This window comes from Eubalaena glacialis, chromosome X (genome assembly GCF_028564815.1).
Source record: "Eubalaena glacialis isolate mEubGla1 chromosome X, mEubGla1.1.hap2.+ XY, whole genome shotgun sequence".
NCBI classification, from domain to species: domain Eukaryota; kingdom Metazoa; phylum Chordata; class Mammalia; order Artiodactyla; family Balaenidae; genus Eubalaena; species Eubalaena glacialis.
This window is the reverse complement of record NC_083736.1, coordinates 112365321-112386427: the sequence shown is the minus strand read 5'-3', so window position 1 is coordinate 112386427 and position 21107 is coordinate 112365321. Positions and strand designations below refer to the sequence as shown.

At 41.4% G+C, this 21107-nt stretch overlaps 1 protein-coding gene across 2 annotated transcripts in view; it reads right to left on the bottom strand.

Moving 5' to 3' along the window:
* The window catches only part of GRIA3 (glutamate ionotropic receptor AMPA type subunit 3), a 285426-nt gene that overhangs the window by 206900 nt on the left and 57419 nt on the right, over window positions 1-21107 (bottom strand). For both annotated transcript variants that reach the window (XM_061179160.1, XM_061179159.1), the window contains exon 3: window positions 5272-5511. In XM_061179160.1, coding sequence (XP_061035143.1) covers window positions 5272-5511 — 240 coding nt within the window. The remainder of the gene's footprint in view (window positions 1-5271; window positions 5512-21107) is intronic.

Here is a 21107-nt window from a genome sequence, read left to right as displayed (position 1 = left end):
AAGGCAGGTGACTTCCTGAGAGCTACCTGGCAACTGAGTAGGGAGCTTCAGGTTGAGAATAGGAAACAGCAGGAGTTTATTGAACGCTGACAAGAAGGTAGCGACTAGTTGCCTCAAAGGGCACTTCGAGCTATTATCTCATTATCTAAGCCGAGAGCCACAGGCTGGGCCAGATTCCTTCATCTCTGTGGGGTGTGCCCATTGAAGCCAAGGAGAGTTGTCAGGTGCACGAGAGAGTCTGGCTGCAGTTCTCAGGCATGCTGCTCTTCTGGGGGAAATGTTAGCACCGCAGAGAGCTAGGTCACTTGCACCCAAAAGATAGGTCTAATAGCAAAGTGGAAGAGTTTTTATGGAGGTGTAGAGGCAGGTTAGGACAGAGATGTCAAGCCAGGGAGGGCAGGCATAGACAAGTAAAAAAAGGGGGTCGATAAAGAGAAGAGGGTACAAAAGGGGCAGATATCACACTTAGTAAACCTCATGACTTTTCCAAGAGCTGACTTTTGATGTATATAGCACCAAGAGCGTAAATTTCAGCTTTGTATTAACAAACCAGGGTGGTGATTTTAGTAACTAAGCAAAGTGATGACCTGCAAACACAAAATCAGACCTTACTCAGCAGACAGAAATCAAAGCGTAACTAACAAAGCCTTGAAATCCACTCAATGTTTCATAATTTCAGAGATAAAATTACCCTGATTGTGCTGTAAATCTTTTAAATGACCTCAAATGTTTAACCCATTTCTCAGCTCCTCACTCATCTCTGCCCTTATGCAGTGGAGTCACATCATTTGTATATTTAGCTTATTTGAATGTAATTATAGGTGCTCCCTTCTGTCTCTCTCCGTCTTTCATTTCTCTCTTATGTAATTTTAAAAATTCTAAAATTACACTTTGCAGTTGTAATTTCTCCCCATAATGTTTATTACTGAAGCAAGAGATGATCATTGTAGAAAAAGAGAAAATACAGAATAGATACATTATTGAATATTTTAAAGAACCATACCACATAGTTTGAGTTATAAATTGGGTTTTCTCTTTCCTTCCTTCCTCCCTTCTGCCCACTTTCTTTCTTTCTTCCTTCCTTCCTCCCTTCCTTCCTCCCTCCCTCTCTGTCTCTCTCTTTCTCTCTCTCTTTCTTTCCTCTTTCTTTCTTTCTTCCTTCCTTCCTTCCCTTTCTTTCTTTCTTTCTTTCTTTCTTTCTTTCTTTCTTTCTTTCTTTCTTTCTTTCTTTCTTTCTTTCTTTCTTTCTTCTTTCCTTCTCCCCTCCCTTCCTCCCTCCCTCCCTCCTTTTTTCCCTTTCCCTTCCTTTCCTTTCCCTTGTTTCCTTCCTTCCTTCCTTCTTCCCTCCCTCCCACCCTCCTTCCTTCCTTCCCTCCCACCCTCCTTCCTTCCCTCCCTCTTTCCTTCCTTCCTTCCTTCCTTCCTTCCTTCCTTCCTTCCTTCCTTCCCTCTAATCCTCCCTCCCTCCCTTCTTGGTTTTTCTGTCTCTTTCTTTCAGTCCAACATTTAAAAAAAAGACATGGGCTTATTCTGGATGAATCACTAATGGAATTGGGAAAACACTAAGTATGGACTCAGGCCTGTGCTAGAAACCAGAGGAAGCACAAAGTCTAAACCTAGGGGCTAAGCAATTGTTGACTATCATAATGGAGAGAAGCGCCTGGGAAGGTAAATAGCAGATCCAGTGAAATAACAACAGAAAGCAGGTAAGTGCCAAGTGAATGATATGGACAAAAGAGTTCTGTGGGCATTCAGAGGTGGGCAAGGTCTCTGCTCCTTAAGACTGGTTCACCTCCCGCCCTCAGTCACCTCAGTAAATAGCGTCGCCACCTTACCCAGTCTCTCAAGCCAAAAGCTTAGTAGTCACCCACGAATCCTTTCTTTCCCTCACGTGCCACAGTCAATCTGTCACCAAGTTCTGTTGATTCTGTGTCCAAAATACACTTCAACTCTGTCTACTTTTCTCCATCTCCAGTCTAGTCTAAGCTGCCATCATTTCTCACCTGGATGACCACAATGGCCTTTTAATTCATTTCCTTTCCTTCACTCTTGCACCACACTCCATTCTCTACAGAAACTTAAATGAGATCATGTGACTCCCCTGCTCAGAATCCTCCAGTGACTTCACATTGCAGTTAGAATAAAATTCATATTCCTTATCTTGGCTCCTGTCTGTACTCCATGGCTATGATCTGGCTTCTGTTTACCTTTATAGTCTCATCTTAGGCCACTCTCAACCTCCTCACTACCCTTTAGCCACACTTGTCTTCTTTCAGTTCCTCAAACATACCAAACTCTTCCCTGCCACAGGGCCTTTGCATTTGCTATTTCCACTGCTTGAAAACTCTTTCTCTCTATTCTTCACATGGCTGTCTCCTTCTACTTCTTTAGTTCTCAGCTTAAATGCCCCTTCTCAATGAGGCTGTCACTGAGAATCCTTTGTAAAATTAGGTCCTACCCATTAGTATCTGTCTCTTCATTTCTTTCATAGCACCTTACCTAAATATATAATTATTTTATTTGTTGGCTTACTTATTTTTTTTTCTATCTATCTCCCTTGTTAGAATGTAAGCTTTATAACAGCAGGAGACATGTCTATCTTGTTCATCATTTTAACCCTGCCACCTACTGGATGAATGAATGAATGAATGAATCATTGTGCACTGGAGTGGTCAGGGAAAGCTACCTTGGAGAGGTAGAGTTTGAAGTGCATTTTGAAAAATGGAAGGATAGGCAGGAAGGATTTTCATAATCAAGATGGAAAGAATTCCAGGTAATAGAAGTGCAGTTGCTGAGGCAAGTATGGTTCTGGCACATTTGGGCGACAGTGGAAAATGGGAGCTGCCTGCAGTAGAAAGTTCTCATTAGTAACATAAAGACAACAGGTTCGTTGGTTGGTTGGGGCATAATTATGTCGAGTCTTAAGAAATAGCCTGCTTTTATTTTTCAATGTGGGCAATAGAAACCATTGAAACTTTTGGAACAAGGTCATAATATGCAGTGTTTTAAGAAGGCTTTCCAAGGAGGAAATTAGTATAAAACTTTATGGAAAGTACTTCTTAAGCAGAGCAGATTAATCCCACCAGCTAAATGGCTATAGAGGAAAAAATATGAACACACACAAGTCAGAAAGGTTTCTTTTGGCTCTAAGACCATAGAATTGAACAAACTATTTACTGAGATGATTTGAGAAAAAAATGCAGATTAAGAAACAGACAGAGATGGACTTTTGCTTCCTTTCCTCTAATAGAGAGCTAATGGGCAAAGGAGGGTCATGGGAGATGAGGAGAGAATACATTAACTTGTGTCTCCTGCTTTTCAATAAATGAGAGGCTACAGCATTAGCAGAACTGATATTTAGTTTTAAAAAAGTTTCAGGAGAGAAACTGTCTAATTTACAAACTTCAGTTCTGAAAATTAGATTTTTATGCACCAGATTACACTGTATATAGTACATGGAAATAGGCTAATTCATCCTCAGTGTTTGAAAGAAATGAAATGCATTAAAATTTAGCAAATTGTGAATTAGAACATTCAAACTATTTTGGTGCTCTAGTCAGGCAAAGATCTGTAGGAACACACAGCACTCCTTCCTGATTCTGCCCTTTGTTCATGTTCTTTTTCTCTTCCCCAAACTCCATTTCCTTCTTCTCTTCCAATCCACAGCTTATACATCCTTTAAGGCCTGGCTCCTCTAGCCAGCCTTCAAAAACTCTATTTCTTGGAGTGCTACCTTTTTACAATTCTCATAGTAATCAGAATCTGTAGTGTAGCACTCAATTTGATACTGAGTTTGATACTTTGATACTTTGCTCTGAAAGTTGTTCATGAATTGTTTCACGAATGTCCTTTTCTGTCTACCCCCACTGGAACAGTATTATATAAGCATGTATCACAAGATTTGAATAAACCATTGAGGATTGATAACAGCTTGTAGATTGGTTGACTAATTAACTGATAAGATGTAAGTTAGGATTAGTAATAAGATACAAAGTGTCCTATGTCTGGTATAATATTAAAAAAATCATAGAATATTACATTAAGAAGGGACATAGCTTTGGTGAGGAGATCAAGGCCAAGAGAGATTGAATGAGTTGGTCAAGGTCAGAGAGCTAGTTAGTGGCAGAGCATGGGCTAGAACTCTGCTCTCCTGCTTCAGGTTCATGAACTTTGATAATATTCTGGAGGTAAGCACCATAAGCAAATACAGGCCTTAGTGTTTCCTGACAGGGTTTGATGATGAATCAAAATGAGAGTGAAGTGAAGAGTACTCTGGATTCCTAAAAACAAAATGGCCCTTCAAGTTAAGTTACCTATAAGAATGTCATTTCCAGGGACCCCTCGGGCCGATAGGCCTTCCATTTGCTCCTTGTTTCTCTGAGTCAGAAAGTCCTGAGTCAGAGAGAGCCATTCCCTGTGTATAACCTGGATTACAAGCAAACAAGTGATAAAGTAACGCTATCTTTTGGAATCTCATGGTGATAGGATCCCCTGGTTTTACTGAGGAAGCCCTCAAAGATCACTGGGTTTTAGGAGTCTGTTTAGCTGCATTATGATGTGTATACCTAACTGTATACTATTTAAGATCAGACCCCTAAGTTTTGAGACTGTTTCAATATAATTGTCCTCAATAGATTCAATATAATATGTCTTACTATTAGAAAAACTATCTACCCCCAAAACCCGGTTTAGCCAGTCTCCATTCATTATTTCCATGAGATAATTGTTGAAGCCCTATAATCTGAACACCCAATGTGATCTGGAAGCCAGAGACATTGCCACCAGTCCCAGCTCTGTGGTTAAACTACTGTGTGAAAAAGCACTTTTCCTCTTTGGGCTTCAGTTTTCTCATCTATGAAATGAGGATAATTATAGTCTCTGGCAGGATTAATTCTCCAAAACCTTTCCAGCTTAGGCCTCTCTCTACTTTAGACTAAGCTGCTTTTAATTTGTGTATGTAAACCAGATAAATTATTTTGGGGAGGGGGAAGGGTTCTTTGTCAACAACAGTGGTTCAACCAGGAGGATAATCCGAAACCCCTTTTCAAAGTTGGGGGTGGGAGGACATGTATAATTTGAAAAACTAGATTCTAAAATTGCTATTGTTTTGATTCTTTTTTGGCCTCACTCTTCAATTCATTTTGAATATTAATTACAATTTTAAAAGAATATGAGATTTATTGGAAGAGAAGGGGACAAACATGAGTTGAGGAAGGTCGAACACCGCTGTTACATGAATATTCAAAGAGGAGAGCACATGCCTCTTCTTACCTCTTTCTGTGTCGTAAAGGTACACAAACTTCTCCCACTTGTAGTGACCCAAAAGACTCAGAATAGCGCCCTTCAAGGCTGGGCGCATCTGGATGACAAACTGCACATCTGCATCAGTGGGGAAGCTGGGTGTGACAAAGGACGTGTGCAGAGCTCCACAGAAGGAGGTCAGCGTGTTCATTGACATCTGGTCATAGAATCCAAAGATGGCATACACCCCTCTCGAGAACTGGGAGCAGACTGCAACGAGAAAAAGAGAAAGAAATTTCAATAGCCCCATGGTCCCTTGCTGCAGCTTGTAGGGCTGGAAATGCAATGTATAGTTAGGCTCTAAAGGACAAAAAGAAAACCAATGACCTCTGAAATCTCTAGAAGCCCTTGAAAGTCCAGTTGCCCAGCAGGAAAAGAATAAGAAAGGGAAGAACTTATTTGAGACATTTGCATATTCTCTATGTCTACCATGAGCAGGAAACTAAGAAAAACGTGGGAAGGAAAGAGGTGAAAGTTGTCTAACTCTCCTTCAGCAACCCTTCCAGCCCACCGCCGAAATCACCCAAGTGCTCCTGTACTTCCACCATAGCTGCCCAGGGGCTTCTTAGTATACTCAGGCCCCATCAAGGTAGAACTGTCTTGTGTCTCACCCCTTCAGTGCTTTTTCTACGAGGTGACAATAGTGACTGATGATTTAGTCAGATGAACTGCTAATGTGTCTTCTAGGAAATGTGTTACTCCTCTTAGGTTACATAACGCTTTAACTATAGTTATGTCATGATTACCACCCTTTATTAATGAAGAGAATTTCAGATTCTGGGAAGGCCATTGGGAAGATTGGCTTTTCAGTGCCCACGGGGTAGGTGGGCCTATTCTGCCCATGTGTAATTCGCAAAGTTCTCTCTTGATCCTTTTGCACTGACCTTCTCGATCTGTTAGCCCTCACATAGAATGTTCATGTCCCCTTCATGATCGTGGTCAGTTTTCCTTCATCTCAAAGTGGGCCACACCACTACCTCTTCCCTCTTCTGGCCCAGATGAGCTTAATGTGAACCAATCTCAATATTAGCTGAAGTAGAACAAAATTAGCAAAGCAGATCAGCTACAACAACACCATGTGGTGCGTTCCCAGACCAAGTGGAAATGATCTTTAGATTACTTGCGCTGCTGCTCTCTTCCATTCATGCAAAGCAGGCAGGACAAGCAGCTGATAAGTTGGTGTGATTTAAGGGGTCCCGCATGGTCACCCTCATCTGCTAGGAAGCCAGTGTTAGGCTTACTTTTTCAGGTTTAGGGTTTTGAAAAAAAGCCTATGGCTTGGGAGGGGGATTAAATAGAATCTTTTTTAGCCATTAGCATGTCTGATTAGATGCCAGGACAGGTGGGAAAGTGGGTGGGTCAGTTTTGATGGGAATGGGTGGGTCAGAGAAGAGAATGTAAAGGGTCCGTTCCCTTTTATCAGCCAAACTCATTACTCATTGGCTTGAAGTAGCATTTCAAAGGCGATTCTCAATCACTCAAGCACCTCCTTAGGGGAAGACAGTTGCTTCCAACTTGAGGAATTCTAAGTGACCTCCAAACACATGCACAAAAAAGCCTTTATATTAAAAGGAAAAAGCAATTAGAGAATGAATCTGGGGCATTTCATGACATGGGGCCAAAAGAAGTATTCAAAAACAAAAAGGAAGGGGCTAGATGTCACTTTGCATTGGTCATCACCAAAGGAGACACTGAGTCCCACTCCCAAATTAATCCTGTAAATGTAGAATTTTGCAGTACTAGGTTAAATCTTGGCCGGTGCACATAATGTTCCGTATAAAATTGACAATAATAATGATAACAGCTATTGAGTGCTTAGTAGGTACCAGACCCTGTGCTAAGTACTATGCAAATATCATCTCTTTTAATATTCCCAACAACCTCATGAGGTATTGCTATCATTTCTATTTAATAGATAAGAATTCTGAGACAAAAAAAAATGTTCTATCTCTTGAGTGGAGGAGCCAGGATTTGAACCTGACTGTCTGTCCAATTCCAAAACTCACACTCCCTGGGACCCAAAACCAACAGTGGCATTGGAGAGTACTTATTGGCTCGAATGAGATAGGGTTTCCAGATTTGGCAAATAAAAATATATTGAATATATATTTACATAAATAGAAAATATATAAATAGAATGTCCAATTAAATTTGAATTTCAGATAAATAAAAAATTATTATTTAGTATAAGTATGCCTCAAATTCATACATATACTAAAAAATTATTTGTTGTTTATTTGAAATTAAAATTTAACTGAAGATCCTGAATTTTATCTGGCAACCCTAGAAAGAACCCAATCTTATTAATGGTCATGGGGTTAAAAGACTGGAACAAGCAATCGTGGCCTTTCACCCAAAATGATTCAGGAGGTAGCCAGTAATTCTTAGATCTATACAAACTAGCATGCAAGGCCCAAGATAAAGATGAGGATCAACGAATCCTATATACAAATAGCCTGTGGGGAAATGCAACGTATTTTTCAGCAAGGAAATTCCAACCTGACTAAATTATGGACAATAATTGAGGGAGAAGTAAACTCGGATAGAGGCAAACCTATAGCTATAATCCACTTAGAGTTTCAAAAAGCCCTTGATGTATTGGAAAGAGACAGAAAATTAAAGTATATTATAGATTCTGGTTAACTTTAAAAAAAAAAAACACCTCGCATTGCTCTTGTAATCATTGTTTTTGAACTTCAGGGGTGCAGAATTCATCATTACTAGTTTATATATGGACATTTCTTATTTATTTATTTATTTAAAATACAGTGAACACTCATAGAACCATCACCCAACCCAAGAACTATAACATTACTAATAATTTAGTTTTACCTATGTCTTCTTTTTTTTTTAATATTCTCCCCAAATTTATTTTTAGATTCAATGCAATTCCAATCAAAATCAAGCAGGCTTTAGAAGAAAATACAGGAGGATATCTTCATGATCTCGGGTTATTCTTAAACAGGATACAAAAATTATTAACCATAAGAAAAACTGGTAAGTGACTCTAAAGTTGATATGAAAAGGCATGCGGTATTAGTGCAAGGATAGACAGACAGACAAATGGAATACAATAAACAATCCAGCAAGAAATTCACACTTATATGGTCACCTGATTTATGTTACCTATGTCTTCTTCCTCTGTTCTGTCTCCTTGTTTTGATCTCTCTCTCCCTCTGAGGTAACTACTATCCTGAATTTTTTATTTATCATTACCTTGGTTTTTAAAAAAAATATACAAACACACACACCTAAACAACTTAATGCTATTTTTGCTTGTTTTAAAACTTTAGAAGAAGGGAGTCATGTTGTATATGTGAAACCCAGACTCCAGGCAGGAGCACCCAGTGAAATCTTTAAGCCTATGTATGATGACAAACAGAATGAGACTAAGGAAGAACTTATAAAAATGCGTGAGTGAGCAGGTGTGAGGGAGCCCAATGAAAATAAAAAAATTCCAAACTAAGCTTACAGCTTCGGTCACAGCTCAGGCAGGGGACTTAGGAGGATTGTAGATCAGCAGCACCCCTCAAGGAACACTCGGCTACTGTGGTCTAACAGGCAGACACACAGCGGTGGACGTCAACAAAAAGAGTGTTAGGAGAAAATCAGTAAGTGTTCTATTCCTTTCGAATAAAACAGAGGTGCGGCTGTCCTGCAAGTACTATTGTGCATAATTACACTTTCTCCGTCTCCACATAGGCAAGTAACATAAGTAGAAGGCCCAATGGGGAAGACAACTGCCACATGAAGACAGGGGTAATAGCGTCTGAGGGAAGCTGGGGCAAAAGGGACCTGTGAATGGCCTCTCACAGCAGATCCCTGGGCCTCTTCCTGGCTGCAGAAAGTAGGGCTGAATGGAACACTGACCTGACCCAAAGGACGGTGTCTATGTTTTTAAGCTCTTAGAATGTTTGAGCTAGAAGGAATTTAAATACTATCTCATTCAGTGGATTTTCAAGCATAGTTTTTAGTGTGGAATCCTTTCTCCAAATGAAATTTTATGTGGAAAAGTCCAATATATAAGAGATAAAGTGGAGCTCTTATGATTCAACACAAAGTTCCACTGACGCCTCCCTAACCTAAAGAAACTGACACAAGGAGAGGAAGTGTCTTACACAAGGTCACACAATGAATTATGAACCAGTCTCCCAGAAATGCTTTATCAGCATCTCTACACCATCCCTCCTCCAGAGCTATCTAGGGCAGCATGGGTCGGGATTTGCCTGGCATGAAAGTGACTTACCCTCAATGCCTAGCTCTCAGCGTAGACGGATCCACCAGGGGTTTCCCATGACTCATCTGCCAGCTGCTGCTCTCAGTTCCCTCCAGCCTCAAATTGGGAGACTGGGATTGACATATATACACTAATATGTATAAAATGGATAACTAATAAGAACCTGCTGTATAAAAAAATAAATGAAATAAAATTCAAAAGCAAAAAAAAAAAATACCAATGAGAACAGGTGGCAGATTGGTGGGTGATCTTTTGGGACTCGGGATTCTTTGGGGCGATGTGTGTTATCTTTATCTGAATCCTTAATGAAACACACCCATTTCTTTATCTCAGGAGACTAGCCCCTGGTAAAATGATGATGGAAGAAATAGTTGTCTTGGCAATCTTATTAAGCCGTGAAGTGTAAAGGAAGGGGCAGGCGGACTTCTGAGACAGGCGGACTTCGCTTCTAGTCATGGCTCTGCCGGTCCTAAGCTGCACGACTTAACCTCTCTGAGCCTCAGTATAAAATAGAGATTACGAAGGCAGGTTCTAGAGTTAGACCGTGTAGGTTGAAATCCTGAATCCATCACTTATCAGGCAAGTTACTTAATATCTCTGTGTCTCTGACTCAGTTTCTTCATCTATAAAATTGGGATAATAGTGCCTGTCTCAGCATTGGTCATGAAAGTTAAAATGAGTTCATTCATGGGAAGCATCTATCTATAATAGTGCCTGGCACTTTATGCTAGCTGTTTATTCATGCAACAAATAGTTATTGAGCATCTACCATGTGCTGACACTGTTATAGGTAGTGGGAGATACAGGAGAGAAAAAGGATCCTGTCCTCCGGGAACCTATGTACTGGTGAGGGGAAAAGACAATAATAAATGAGATAAGTAAAATGTAAAGTATGTCTTAGTTATAAATGTGGCTTTTGGTTATTGTCATGGAGTGAGGAGTAAATGAAACGGTACATGGAAAATACATGGTGCCTAACATATAACTTGGCAACTAAATAGTTCTTTCTCTGTTTCTTTCCTCTTGCCAACTCTTTTTACTTTGCCCTCTGTTGACCCCATCAGTTTACCCTCCCCATGGCAACCATTGCCCTTGACTTCACACTGAGTACCCAGGTAGCACAGCTTTTCTTCTCTTTCACCTTCCCTAGACATTTCTTCAGTGCTCTTTCTTATTCTCACTCCTGGGTCACTTCTGGGTAGTAATGGGTTAAGAAAGAACCCCTGCTAATTTGACTTTGTCCTCTGACTCTACCCCTCCCTATATAATGCCTTTGTGCTGGTAAAATGCTGTCTCCACTCGGGGCCTCTGTGCCTTCCCAGCATGAAATATCATGGCTGTCTGCTTCCTAAGAGTGCCTGTCTCCATCTCTTCTTACTAGCAAAACACCAAATTCTTCTAGTTGAAGATGTCATTTCTGACCACATTCTGGATTCCTGGGGATTCTAGTGTAGCTCCCTGGCTATGTTCCCTTCAGTGGTGAGTGACAAGCAAGCCTGGAGCCAGCTGTCACACTTTTATTTATAGTCCCCAAGTCTGTAGGGTCAGGACAGGTATTGTTAATGTACAGTGTGGCAGCTAATTATATCACCCATATTCCAAAAGGTATCATTACAAAAATGTCAAACAACTTGATTACCCTAAAGATCAGAATAACAATATTCCATATCATTTACAGAACACTTTTCATAGCCTTTTGAATTGGGGGAAAAAAGGAAACTGAAGTCTCTTGCTGACATAATGATCACATTTGAAACAAGAAGGAAGGAGAAAAACATAGTTATGGAGGAACCAATAGAGATATATCACAGGAAGGTTCTCCAGATAATACCATAGTACAGTGAATTCCAGGGGTTCAGGGAAGCTTAGAGATGGAAGATCATGCAGTCCAATGTTTTCTAAAGCTGTGATGTTGGTCCAAGGTGTAGTTTCCAGTCTGGTGAAATATCCATGTGTGTGTGTGTGTGTGTGTGTGTGTGTGTGTGTGTTAGGGTAAGGTTGACAACTGTTCTTTTTTAGGAAAAACAGTCCTTTTCTCTGTATCATTTCTATTGTCTGGGTGTTGTATGTAGAGTCTTTTCTCTTCTGAAATGATGATGATGTTGATGATACCACTCATATATATATATGACTTCATATATATATTATATATACATATATATATATCATATTTATATATGCCCCCTTCGTGGGAGGCCAAATAATGGCCTCCCAAAAGATGTCCATGTCTTAATCTCCCAAATCTGTGAATTAGGTTACATGGTAAAGGGGAATTAAGATGGCAGGTAGAGTTAAGGTTGCTAATCAGTTGACTTTAAAATAGTGAGATTTGGACTTCCCTGGTGGCGCAGTGGTTAAGAATCCGCCTGCCAATGCAAGGGACATGAGTTCGAGCCCTGGTCTGGGAAGATCCCACATGCCGCGGAGAAACTAAGCCCGTGCGCCACGACTACTGAGCCTGCACTCTAGATCCTGCGAGCCACAACTACTGAGCCTGCGTGCCACAACTACTGAAGCCCGTGCACCTAGAGCCCGTGCTCCACAACAAGAGAAGCCACCGCAATGAGAAGTCCGGGCACCTCAACGAAGAGTAGCCCCCGCTCTCTGCAACTAGAGAAAGCCCACGCGCAGCAACAAAGACCCAACACAGCCAAAAATAAATAAATAAATAAATAAATAAATAAATAAATAAATAAATAAATAAAAATAAAATAGTGAGATTATCCTGGATTATCTGGGTGGTCCAATGTAATCACAAGGGTCCTTAAATGTGGAAGGCAGAAGTTAAAAAAAAGAGTCAGTATCAGAGTGATGTGATATGAGAAAGACTAGACCAGCCATTGCTATGAATGAAGGTGGAGTGGGCTATGAGTTAAGGAAAGTAGGTGGTCTCTAGAAGTTGGGAAAGGCAAGAAAGTGAATTCTCCCTTCGAGCCTCCACACAGGAATGCAGCCCTGCCAACACCTTGATTTGAGCCCAGTGAGATGGCTACCAGACTTCTGACCTACAGAACTGGAAGATAATAAACTTGTGCTATTTTAAGCCACTAAATTTGTGGTAATTTGTTACCGTAGTAGATAGAAAACTAATGTACTTAACAAAGCAAAAGTTAAAAGTTGCTAACTCTCTAGATCGATCTATACTCCACTCACTTTTTTTCCCCGCTTAAAACATTTACTGATCTGAGAAGTCCAAAGGTTTGGAAACTAAAGATCTAATCTAATTTCCCATTCAGTACAGGAACCACCTCACGTGAGGTCATATTACCGCTCTTTGAATACTTCCAGCGACATGGGAGCTCATTACCCACAGGCAGCGCTTCCTTTGCAGGGCAGCTCTGATGACAAGGGAGCTCTTCCTTAAATCGAACCTAAGTTTACCTCTTGGGCCTCTTGAATGCCAGATGATACATCGAATCCCAATTCCACATGCCCTCCACTTACTTTTATAGAAGCTCAAAAATACAATGGACATAGGAGATACATAATGGCTATTAGCTATTCAAGTGTGTGCCTTTATTCTCACTATGCTGCCTTCTTCCTGTCAGGCTAAAAATCTGCTAAAAGATTCCATCTCCCCTTGAATCCCTGCCCCCTCCATAAGTTATCATTCTAACTCCTTCTTTACCATCATCGCTAATGATGGGATGATGGGGACCCTGCAGCAGTCTGCATCTGCATCCTAGTTTCTGCCCCCAACACTCTACTGAACCTGCTCTCTCAAGTTGGATGACGACCTGCTCCCCGCCAAGTCCAACTCTATTCACAGCCGTCATTCGACTTGACTGCTGAGCAGCGTTTGACGTTGTTGGCCACATCCTCCCCCTTGAAACTCCCCTTTCCTGTTTCAAGAGCACTAAACTCTGCTGGCTCTACCTTCCTTACTGTTTAAAATGTGTCCAAAGATTTTTGTCTTTGCCCTCTTTTCTTCTTACTCTAAATGTTTTGGTTTTTTTTTTTCATTCAACAAATATTTATGGAGTTCCTGGTACGTGCCAGGCAGGGGGTCTCATCTCACTACCTCCACGTGGATGAATTCCAAATAGGTGCCTCTAGCTTCAGACACATTCCTGAGCTCCAGATCCACATTTCTGGCCGCTAATAAAACAGCGTCACCTAGAGGCCTTCATGGCGTCGCACACTCAGCGCGTTATTCCTCCATTCCCACCCTCCACCCGCAGATCTGCTTCTCCTCTGCTCACCACCCTTCTTCCAGCCACCCAAGCTACAGTCTTAAGGGTTATCTTTGTCTCATTCCCCTATACCATCCTCTTGTGATGCTTCATCAATTCTACCTCTACAGAACGGTGGGAGGGGGGTTATCTATTTCCTGTTCATCTTCAGGTCAGCTTCTAGGCCCTCCCTCTCAGACTGTGACAGTAGGTCACCTCCTTCTGGTCTTTTCCCCAATCTATCATTGGCACTGCTATCAGATTACTCGCTCTCCTTCCTGTTCCAACTGTATGATCAAAATATACCCATCCCAGCTCCCATTTCTGCAAGAATCTGCTCTGTGTATGAGTTGTTTATGGACTAATAAATGAATCTTTGCAAATGAGTCAGTTCAGGGTTTCTCAGCCTCGGGGCTATTGGCATTGGGGCTGGATAGTTCTTTGTTGTGAGGGACTGTCCTGTGCACTGTAGGATGTTTAGCAGCATCCCTAGCCTCTACGCATTAGATACCAGTAGTACCACCACCGCCGCCAGTTGTGACAACCCAAAATGCCTGAAAACAGTGGCAAATATCCCCCGGGGGCATCGTCACTCCCTGTTCCCATCTCCCTCCTCCACCCGGTTTGATAACCACAGGTTTGGCTTACGACTTCCTCTCCACAGAGAACAAGGCCTTATCCTAGTGAAAAAGCATACATATCTAGGTAATCCCAAAGGAGTTATTTTAGTGTTGAAGAGTTAGGAAGAGCGGACTCTTCAAAGCCCACCATATAGGCAGGTACTTCCCTGGTCTTGCTCTTAAATTGGCTATTTGTGTTTAACCTGGGGATGTAGGAGAGGGAAAATCAGATAAAGATTGGAGGTGGTGGGTGGGTGTGGGGTAGAAGCCAGTTCATAGCTTCCCTGGGTTCATACAGATCAGCCTCCCCATCTGCTTGAACATCCTTTGGTCTTGGGTTCTAGTAACCACAGTGGGTGCTTATAGGTTCCAGAGTCAGAACAAGGTGTCAGCCCCATTCTCCAGCTGATGATTCCATGGTTTAATTACCGTCTTTGGGTTAATTCCCTTGAACATTTTGTTCTGCTCACAGGAGTATACTGCCTTCCGACAGTCTAACTAGTTATTTTTGCAATTACGTGGCATGTATCTAAACGCTGGCAAAGAAAACACTCATTATTAACTTTTGATCCAAGTTGAATACAGCGGCTTGCAAATGCAGGCATTACCATATGAACACACGTATTTTGGAAAATTCGTTTTTGCAACTCTAAGTGGAAACTACCCTTCCATAGCAATGTCAGAAATGGCAGGAGAAGTGCTGAGATGGGTTGGGGTAAGGAGGGGCTTTTTAGGCCCTTTTATATCAAGACATATGGTTAAGGACTGGAGCTCAGGAGTTTAAATTTTTTGCTTATTCATTCCTCAGTTTATTCATTCATCAAATAAAATTTTGAGTTCCTGCTGTGTGGCAAACACTGTCTAAGTGCTGGGATACAGCAGTGAGCAAAACAGATACGATCTCTGGCCTCATGGTGCTTACAGTCTAGTATTGGCAGCAAATAGTAATAAAAGAATCACACCAGTGCGTGATTACCATATTCTAAGTACTAAGAAGGGGCGGTATTAGGGTGTTATGAGGCTATGTGACAAGGTGACTTTAGTTTAGATTAGGTCAGGGGAAAGTTATCTGACCATGTGACATTTGAGCGGATGCCTGAGAGTAGAAGAGCGTCCCATGCAGAGAGAATAGCACTTGCTAAGGCCCAGATGGAGGACAGCATTTGATGTACTTGAGGCACTGAAAGAAGACTAGCCTGGCTGGAGTGTGGACAATAAGGAAGAGGGTACAAGATGAGTCTGGTAGGAGGCAGGGACCCAATCCTGAAGGACCTTGTAGGATGCTGGTAAGGAATTTAGATTTTACTCTAAGGACCATGGGAGGAAATCATGGAAGGATTTTGATCATGTATATTCCATGAGCTGATTTATATTTTTAAAAGATTTATCTGGCTGGTGTATGGACAGTCGATTTAAGGGGGCATCAATGAAAGCAGGGACAATATTTGGGATACTTTCCTGCAGTCTAGGTGACAGGCAATAGTAGTTTGGATTTGAGTTGTGGCAGTGGATGTGGAAAAAAATTGGAGTTTATTTTTGAGGTCAAATTGCTACTGACCTTGGGCTAGTTACTTAAACTCCTCAAACCTCATTTCCATATCTATAACCGTTAGGTTGATAGTACCTACCCCATAGCATTGTTGTGTGGATTAAATATGTCCAAAGTGTGTGACTCTCGTAGGGTCTGTGCTCAATTGATAAATGTTATCTGCTCTTAATATTATTTAAAAAATTATGTCTCAGTGCTTTTGCACTGCAATGGGTTTTTATATGATTCAGTCCCTAATTTGCTGTGTGGTCTTGGGCCAGTTACCTCACTGGGTTTCAGGTCTGTCATTTGTAAGCCAGCAGAACTAACACCTGTCCTGCCCACTTCACAGGGATGCACTGAGAATAAATGGAAATAATAGCTGAAACTCCTTTGAAAAATTACAAGCGCTGCTATCTAAGTGTCAGTGAGTAAGTGCTATTGGTTCTTGACTCCCAGTACTCATCACCTTCATAAACAAATAACTCCACAGAATCATCATTCTTCCTTCCCAGCCTCCATCTCTGCTATTCACCCACGTATCTCCATCAATCATCTAAAGTTGTCAGGGGCCTGTCTTGGCTTGCAACTCATTTTACACAGGATTTTAGCACAACTCTTAATTGAAAAACTAATTGATCCAGTGATCCAGTCACAGCAAATGAAACAGTTGCTAAAGCTGGGCAGGAAAGTTATGAACTCTTATGATGCCTTTGAATCAGCCCTAAGATTTGTCATTGACAGATAAGAGCTTCAAGTTTGATATTGTGTCTTACAGAACTTGAGAGCCATTTTCTTTCATTTTGCAGCCCATGCGGGGATGAAGGGAGGGTGAGCTGGGCCCCTAAACAAAAATTATTCTTAAAAGCTAATTAATGGTTATCTGTTATTTTATGTATGCTTGAAATATTTCATAATTAAAACGAAAACACTATAAACATAATAAAATGTTTAGGTTCATTATCAGTCAGGAAGACATGCTTTTACTTCCCATTCTGTTTGAATTCCTCAGCATCACATTCTTAATGTCGAGTGTAATGGCCTAGGTCGCCCCCTCCTAAGCAATGCAAAAATCCTCTCTGTAGTTTGATTGACAGGTGGGCCTTCCCTCTCCTCCTGAACACGTCTGATGATGGTGATCTCACCACTTTCCAAAGTAGTGCATTCTACTTTTAGACAGCTCTAATTATTAGAAATTTCTTTATTATATTGAGCACATATCTGCCTCTCTGTAACTTTCACCACCTATAGGTCCTTCTTTTTGCCTGAGGCTTACCGAAATATCTACTCTGTCATCTAATGGCAGCCCTTCAAATATCTGAAGATATATATCTCAACTGTCTGTGCCTTCTCTTGTTCAGGCTAATCACTCTTAGCACTTCAGATGTATGTCATAGATCCCAGGCTTTCACCACTCTGGCCATCTTCCTCTTGACGCGTTTCAGTTTGTTAAATGTCACTCTTAAGAGTCTGGTGTCTGGGATTAAGCACCACACTGCAAGTGAGGTTGAACCCATCCAGAAGACAGTGAATTGCTGCTTTCTCACTACCCATTTGGGACTAGACATCATGTATTTATCAGTTCTGCCTCGGATGGCATTGATTTTTTTTTTAACCAGTCCACTGTAGAATTCTATGGCGCCTACTCTTATATTGTAGTCTTGAATTTATATCCCAGGTATCTTGTTAAGGGACTTCTGCCAAGCCAGGCTTCCCCTAACTTTGGATATGTGCTGTTAATTTTTTTGCACTTTTTTCCCATTTAAAATGTCCTTATGGTTTTGACCCACTCTATTTTTTTTGTTTTAATCTCTATCCTTTTTTTTTTTTAACATCTTTATTGGAGTGTAATTGCTTTACAATGGTGTGTTAGTTTCTGCTGTATAACAAAGTGAATCAGCTATACTTATACATATATCCCCATACCTCCTCCCTCTTGCGTCTCCCTCCCATCCTCCCTATCCCACCCCTCTAGGTGGTCACAAAGCACCGAGCCACTCTTTTAAATCTTGATTTGGTTAGCAAGTTTATTAGCTATCACTTCCAGTTATGTGTCATCTACAAATTTGATCAGCCTGCTTTGGGTAGCATTATCCAAATTATTGACAAAAGTGCTGAAGAAGACAGGGTCAAGGACAGAATCAAATGCCATGCTACTTCATTCTTCACCCCTACGCTTTCCAGGATGATGACAATTAGGTAATAAGTACACTGGGCAGAATTCTTCAGTCTGCTCCAAGTGTATCTTTAATACACTTACAGTGTAGGCAATACAAATAACTCTTAAAACTGACTTTTGTTCTTCAGACACCTTCACAGATCTGAGTTTCAGGGAAAAAAAATAACTGGAATGATTTTCTTTTCTCCTGGTCTCATCATCTCTGACCATGTATCTTTACTATTTATTATTATGTTTTATGGGGCGGGAGTAAAAAAAGAAGAGGATGCTGAGAGGAGACAGAGAAATACCTTCTGGTAAAGAATGAAGCACCAGAATAATTGGGAAACTACTCCTTTCTACCCTCCAAATCAAGCTGTGTGTCATTATCTAAGGCCAAAAAGCTGATTCATTGTCTTTTGTTGTCAGAAAACAAATGGCTTACCCAGTTTACGAGTAGAATAATTGATGTCTGATTAGTTTCTGGGGTCTGTGGTCCTTAGCATCCCTGCCTGCTAGTTGACTTTAAACAAATTGTAAACAGCCTTGTAAAATTTCCCAAATGCAATCCTGATGGGAAGCAACTCTTGAAAAGCCATCTTCACAACACCCAGAATTGGTAGTTATACAAAACAGTTCATCTTATTGCTGCATTAAAAATCTATACAGCCTTAGTTCCCTCAAATATGTTCACAGCCTGAAGAGCAAAGAACCCATTTTTCCTCTAGGAAAAAAGGGCAAGTTTAAGGCACTTTTTCTAATTTGAATTCAACTGGTTGGATTTTTGACAGTAATTCTCCGCTCTTGGTTTGGGAGGATATTCTGGATCTGTGTGGAACATTGTGCCAAAGAAGTCCACTCAGAGGTGTCTGTCCTGTCAAGCATATGGCTGACATGCAGGCAACTCTCAGTGGCCCTTGCAGGACATTACAGGATCTAGCTACTCTCTATTTTAAGGGCACTTTGATTGGGAACTACAGGTACTGTAGCTCGAATCTGAGAAAAACACCCTCCGATACCCGCACCCATAAGTACCCCCAATCTCCTTTGTCCTTATAAAAAGAACATCTCTTCGAAGAGAGGAATTTCATGTCTCCAGGCTAATTTAGAAAAAGACCCAGCTCTTTAACCAGGGCACTTGCTCAAAATGTGTTTCCTATGTCTAGTGATTGTCTTTGACCTGAGTTGTCTGATTTGGTAGCCACTAGCCACATGTGGCTATTTGAATTAAAATTATTTGAAATTAAGTAAAATGAAAGATTCTGTTTCTCAGTTACACTATCCACATTTCAAGTGCTCCACAGCTACATGTACTGGCCAGTGAGTGCAACGTGGTACGTTTCCATGATCATAGACAGTGCTGGTCTAGTAGGTCCTATTAAAGTCGCCTGCTGTGCCTACCCAACTAAATGTTTCAGATTCTAATATAACCTGCATTTATTCAGGACTTACTCTGTTGTAGGCATCATACTAGCAACTTTCATACTTATTTTGGTGGGGTGGGGGGCATTGTCTAACAGTTCATGGAAACTGCCAATGTGTAGGCAGAGCAGGTAGTTGCCTTGTAGTGTGGTTTGAGGGTCCTTGGAAAGTCTTCCTGCCTTCAGTTGTCTTCTCCATTGCCTGCTGCCAGGTTTGAAACACACCCACCTCTCTGGGCTAGGATGGTGAAATTCCCTGTTAAATGACAAATGTGGCCTGGAAGGGGAACGTATATGGAGTGGTTTATCAGATTAATTCTAACCGAGAACCAGGCACTGAGGCAACACGACACAGGTCAGGCAAATTGTGAGGGCTGGCAGTAGGAGTCAGGAAGGATCTGAGTCTTTGGGTTATCTCCCAAGAGACTGCCTCTCCATGTGGGACCACTACAGGATGGGGGCCTTTTGCCATCCGAAGGTGGTGCTGGATGCTACTAGGGCAGAGACAAAGGGGAGGGGTAAAGTTGCTAACAACAAACCTTGTCAGCACTGCTATTTGCCAAAGGTAGGTTCTGATCTTCACCGTGTTTTGGTCAGACATTAATGTTCAAAGAGCCTCTAACTTACGTGTATCAATTCAGCAGGTATTTTGTCATTATATTGAACAGCACCAAGTACTGTGCCAGATGCCAGAGTTGTGGAGTTCTACTCTCAAGTTCCCTTTCATATGGCCTCCTTCCCGGGCATTCAGAGCTGGCCCAGTGACAGCAAGACCTCACCTTTCTTCCCCACTTTTGTCTTCTCCCTGTGTATCACCTTCACCACTCGTATCCCAGTCCCCGTTTTTTTCAACCTCACTTCTGACTTGTTCCAGGCCAGAATCTATGACTGAAAAGGGAGAAAGGAAAGATAAAGGAAAACTAATCTTCCTTTCCTTTCCCTACAGCAGTGTTTTGCAAATTGCAGGGCACAAACCACTAGTGGGTTATGAAGTCAATATAGTGGGTTATGAAATCAATGTAGTGAGTCATGACCTAGCCTTTAAAAAAATAAATGAAATAAAATAGAAAAATGCCAAAGTGTATCCAGGTAGTCAGGGTAAATATTGTTTCATCAGACTTTTGTTTTGGTTATCAAATATATGCATATATGTTGTGAGTCATTAAATCAAATGTATTTCTTTAACTCCTTACACCATTGTAGCTCTATGCCCTGTCCCAAGTCTAGAACTGGTTTGATCTACATTTATGTCCTCACTATTTATCGCCTCCTGCAGAAGTCCCATCTTATTCCCTCTTCTGTTTTCCCAATCCATCCCTCCTCCCTAGACCCTAGGAGCCTCCATCTGAACTCACCTCCTCCCCATTCAGCTGGAGTCCCATTGAATTGCCATCTGGGGATGGAGCTGGTGGAATCTCTGTTGCCAGTATCTCAGATGGGAGTGATTAGGGAACATGTGTCACTGAAATTTGGAGCTGGGACTGTGAGAAGCATGGCACACCTGGGGGTTAGCAATGCTGGCCAGTCCTTCGGTTCCAGCCTGGAGCTTATGTGCTTCACCGGACAGCTCTCGTACCCAGGCCACCTGTACGCCGGCCACATTACATGTCTTCTTTTGGAACTCAATCCATGTGTCAGCTGAGAAGAGAAACTACTGGTGCAGAGTGTCA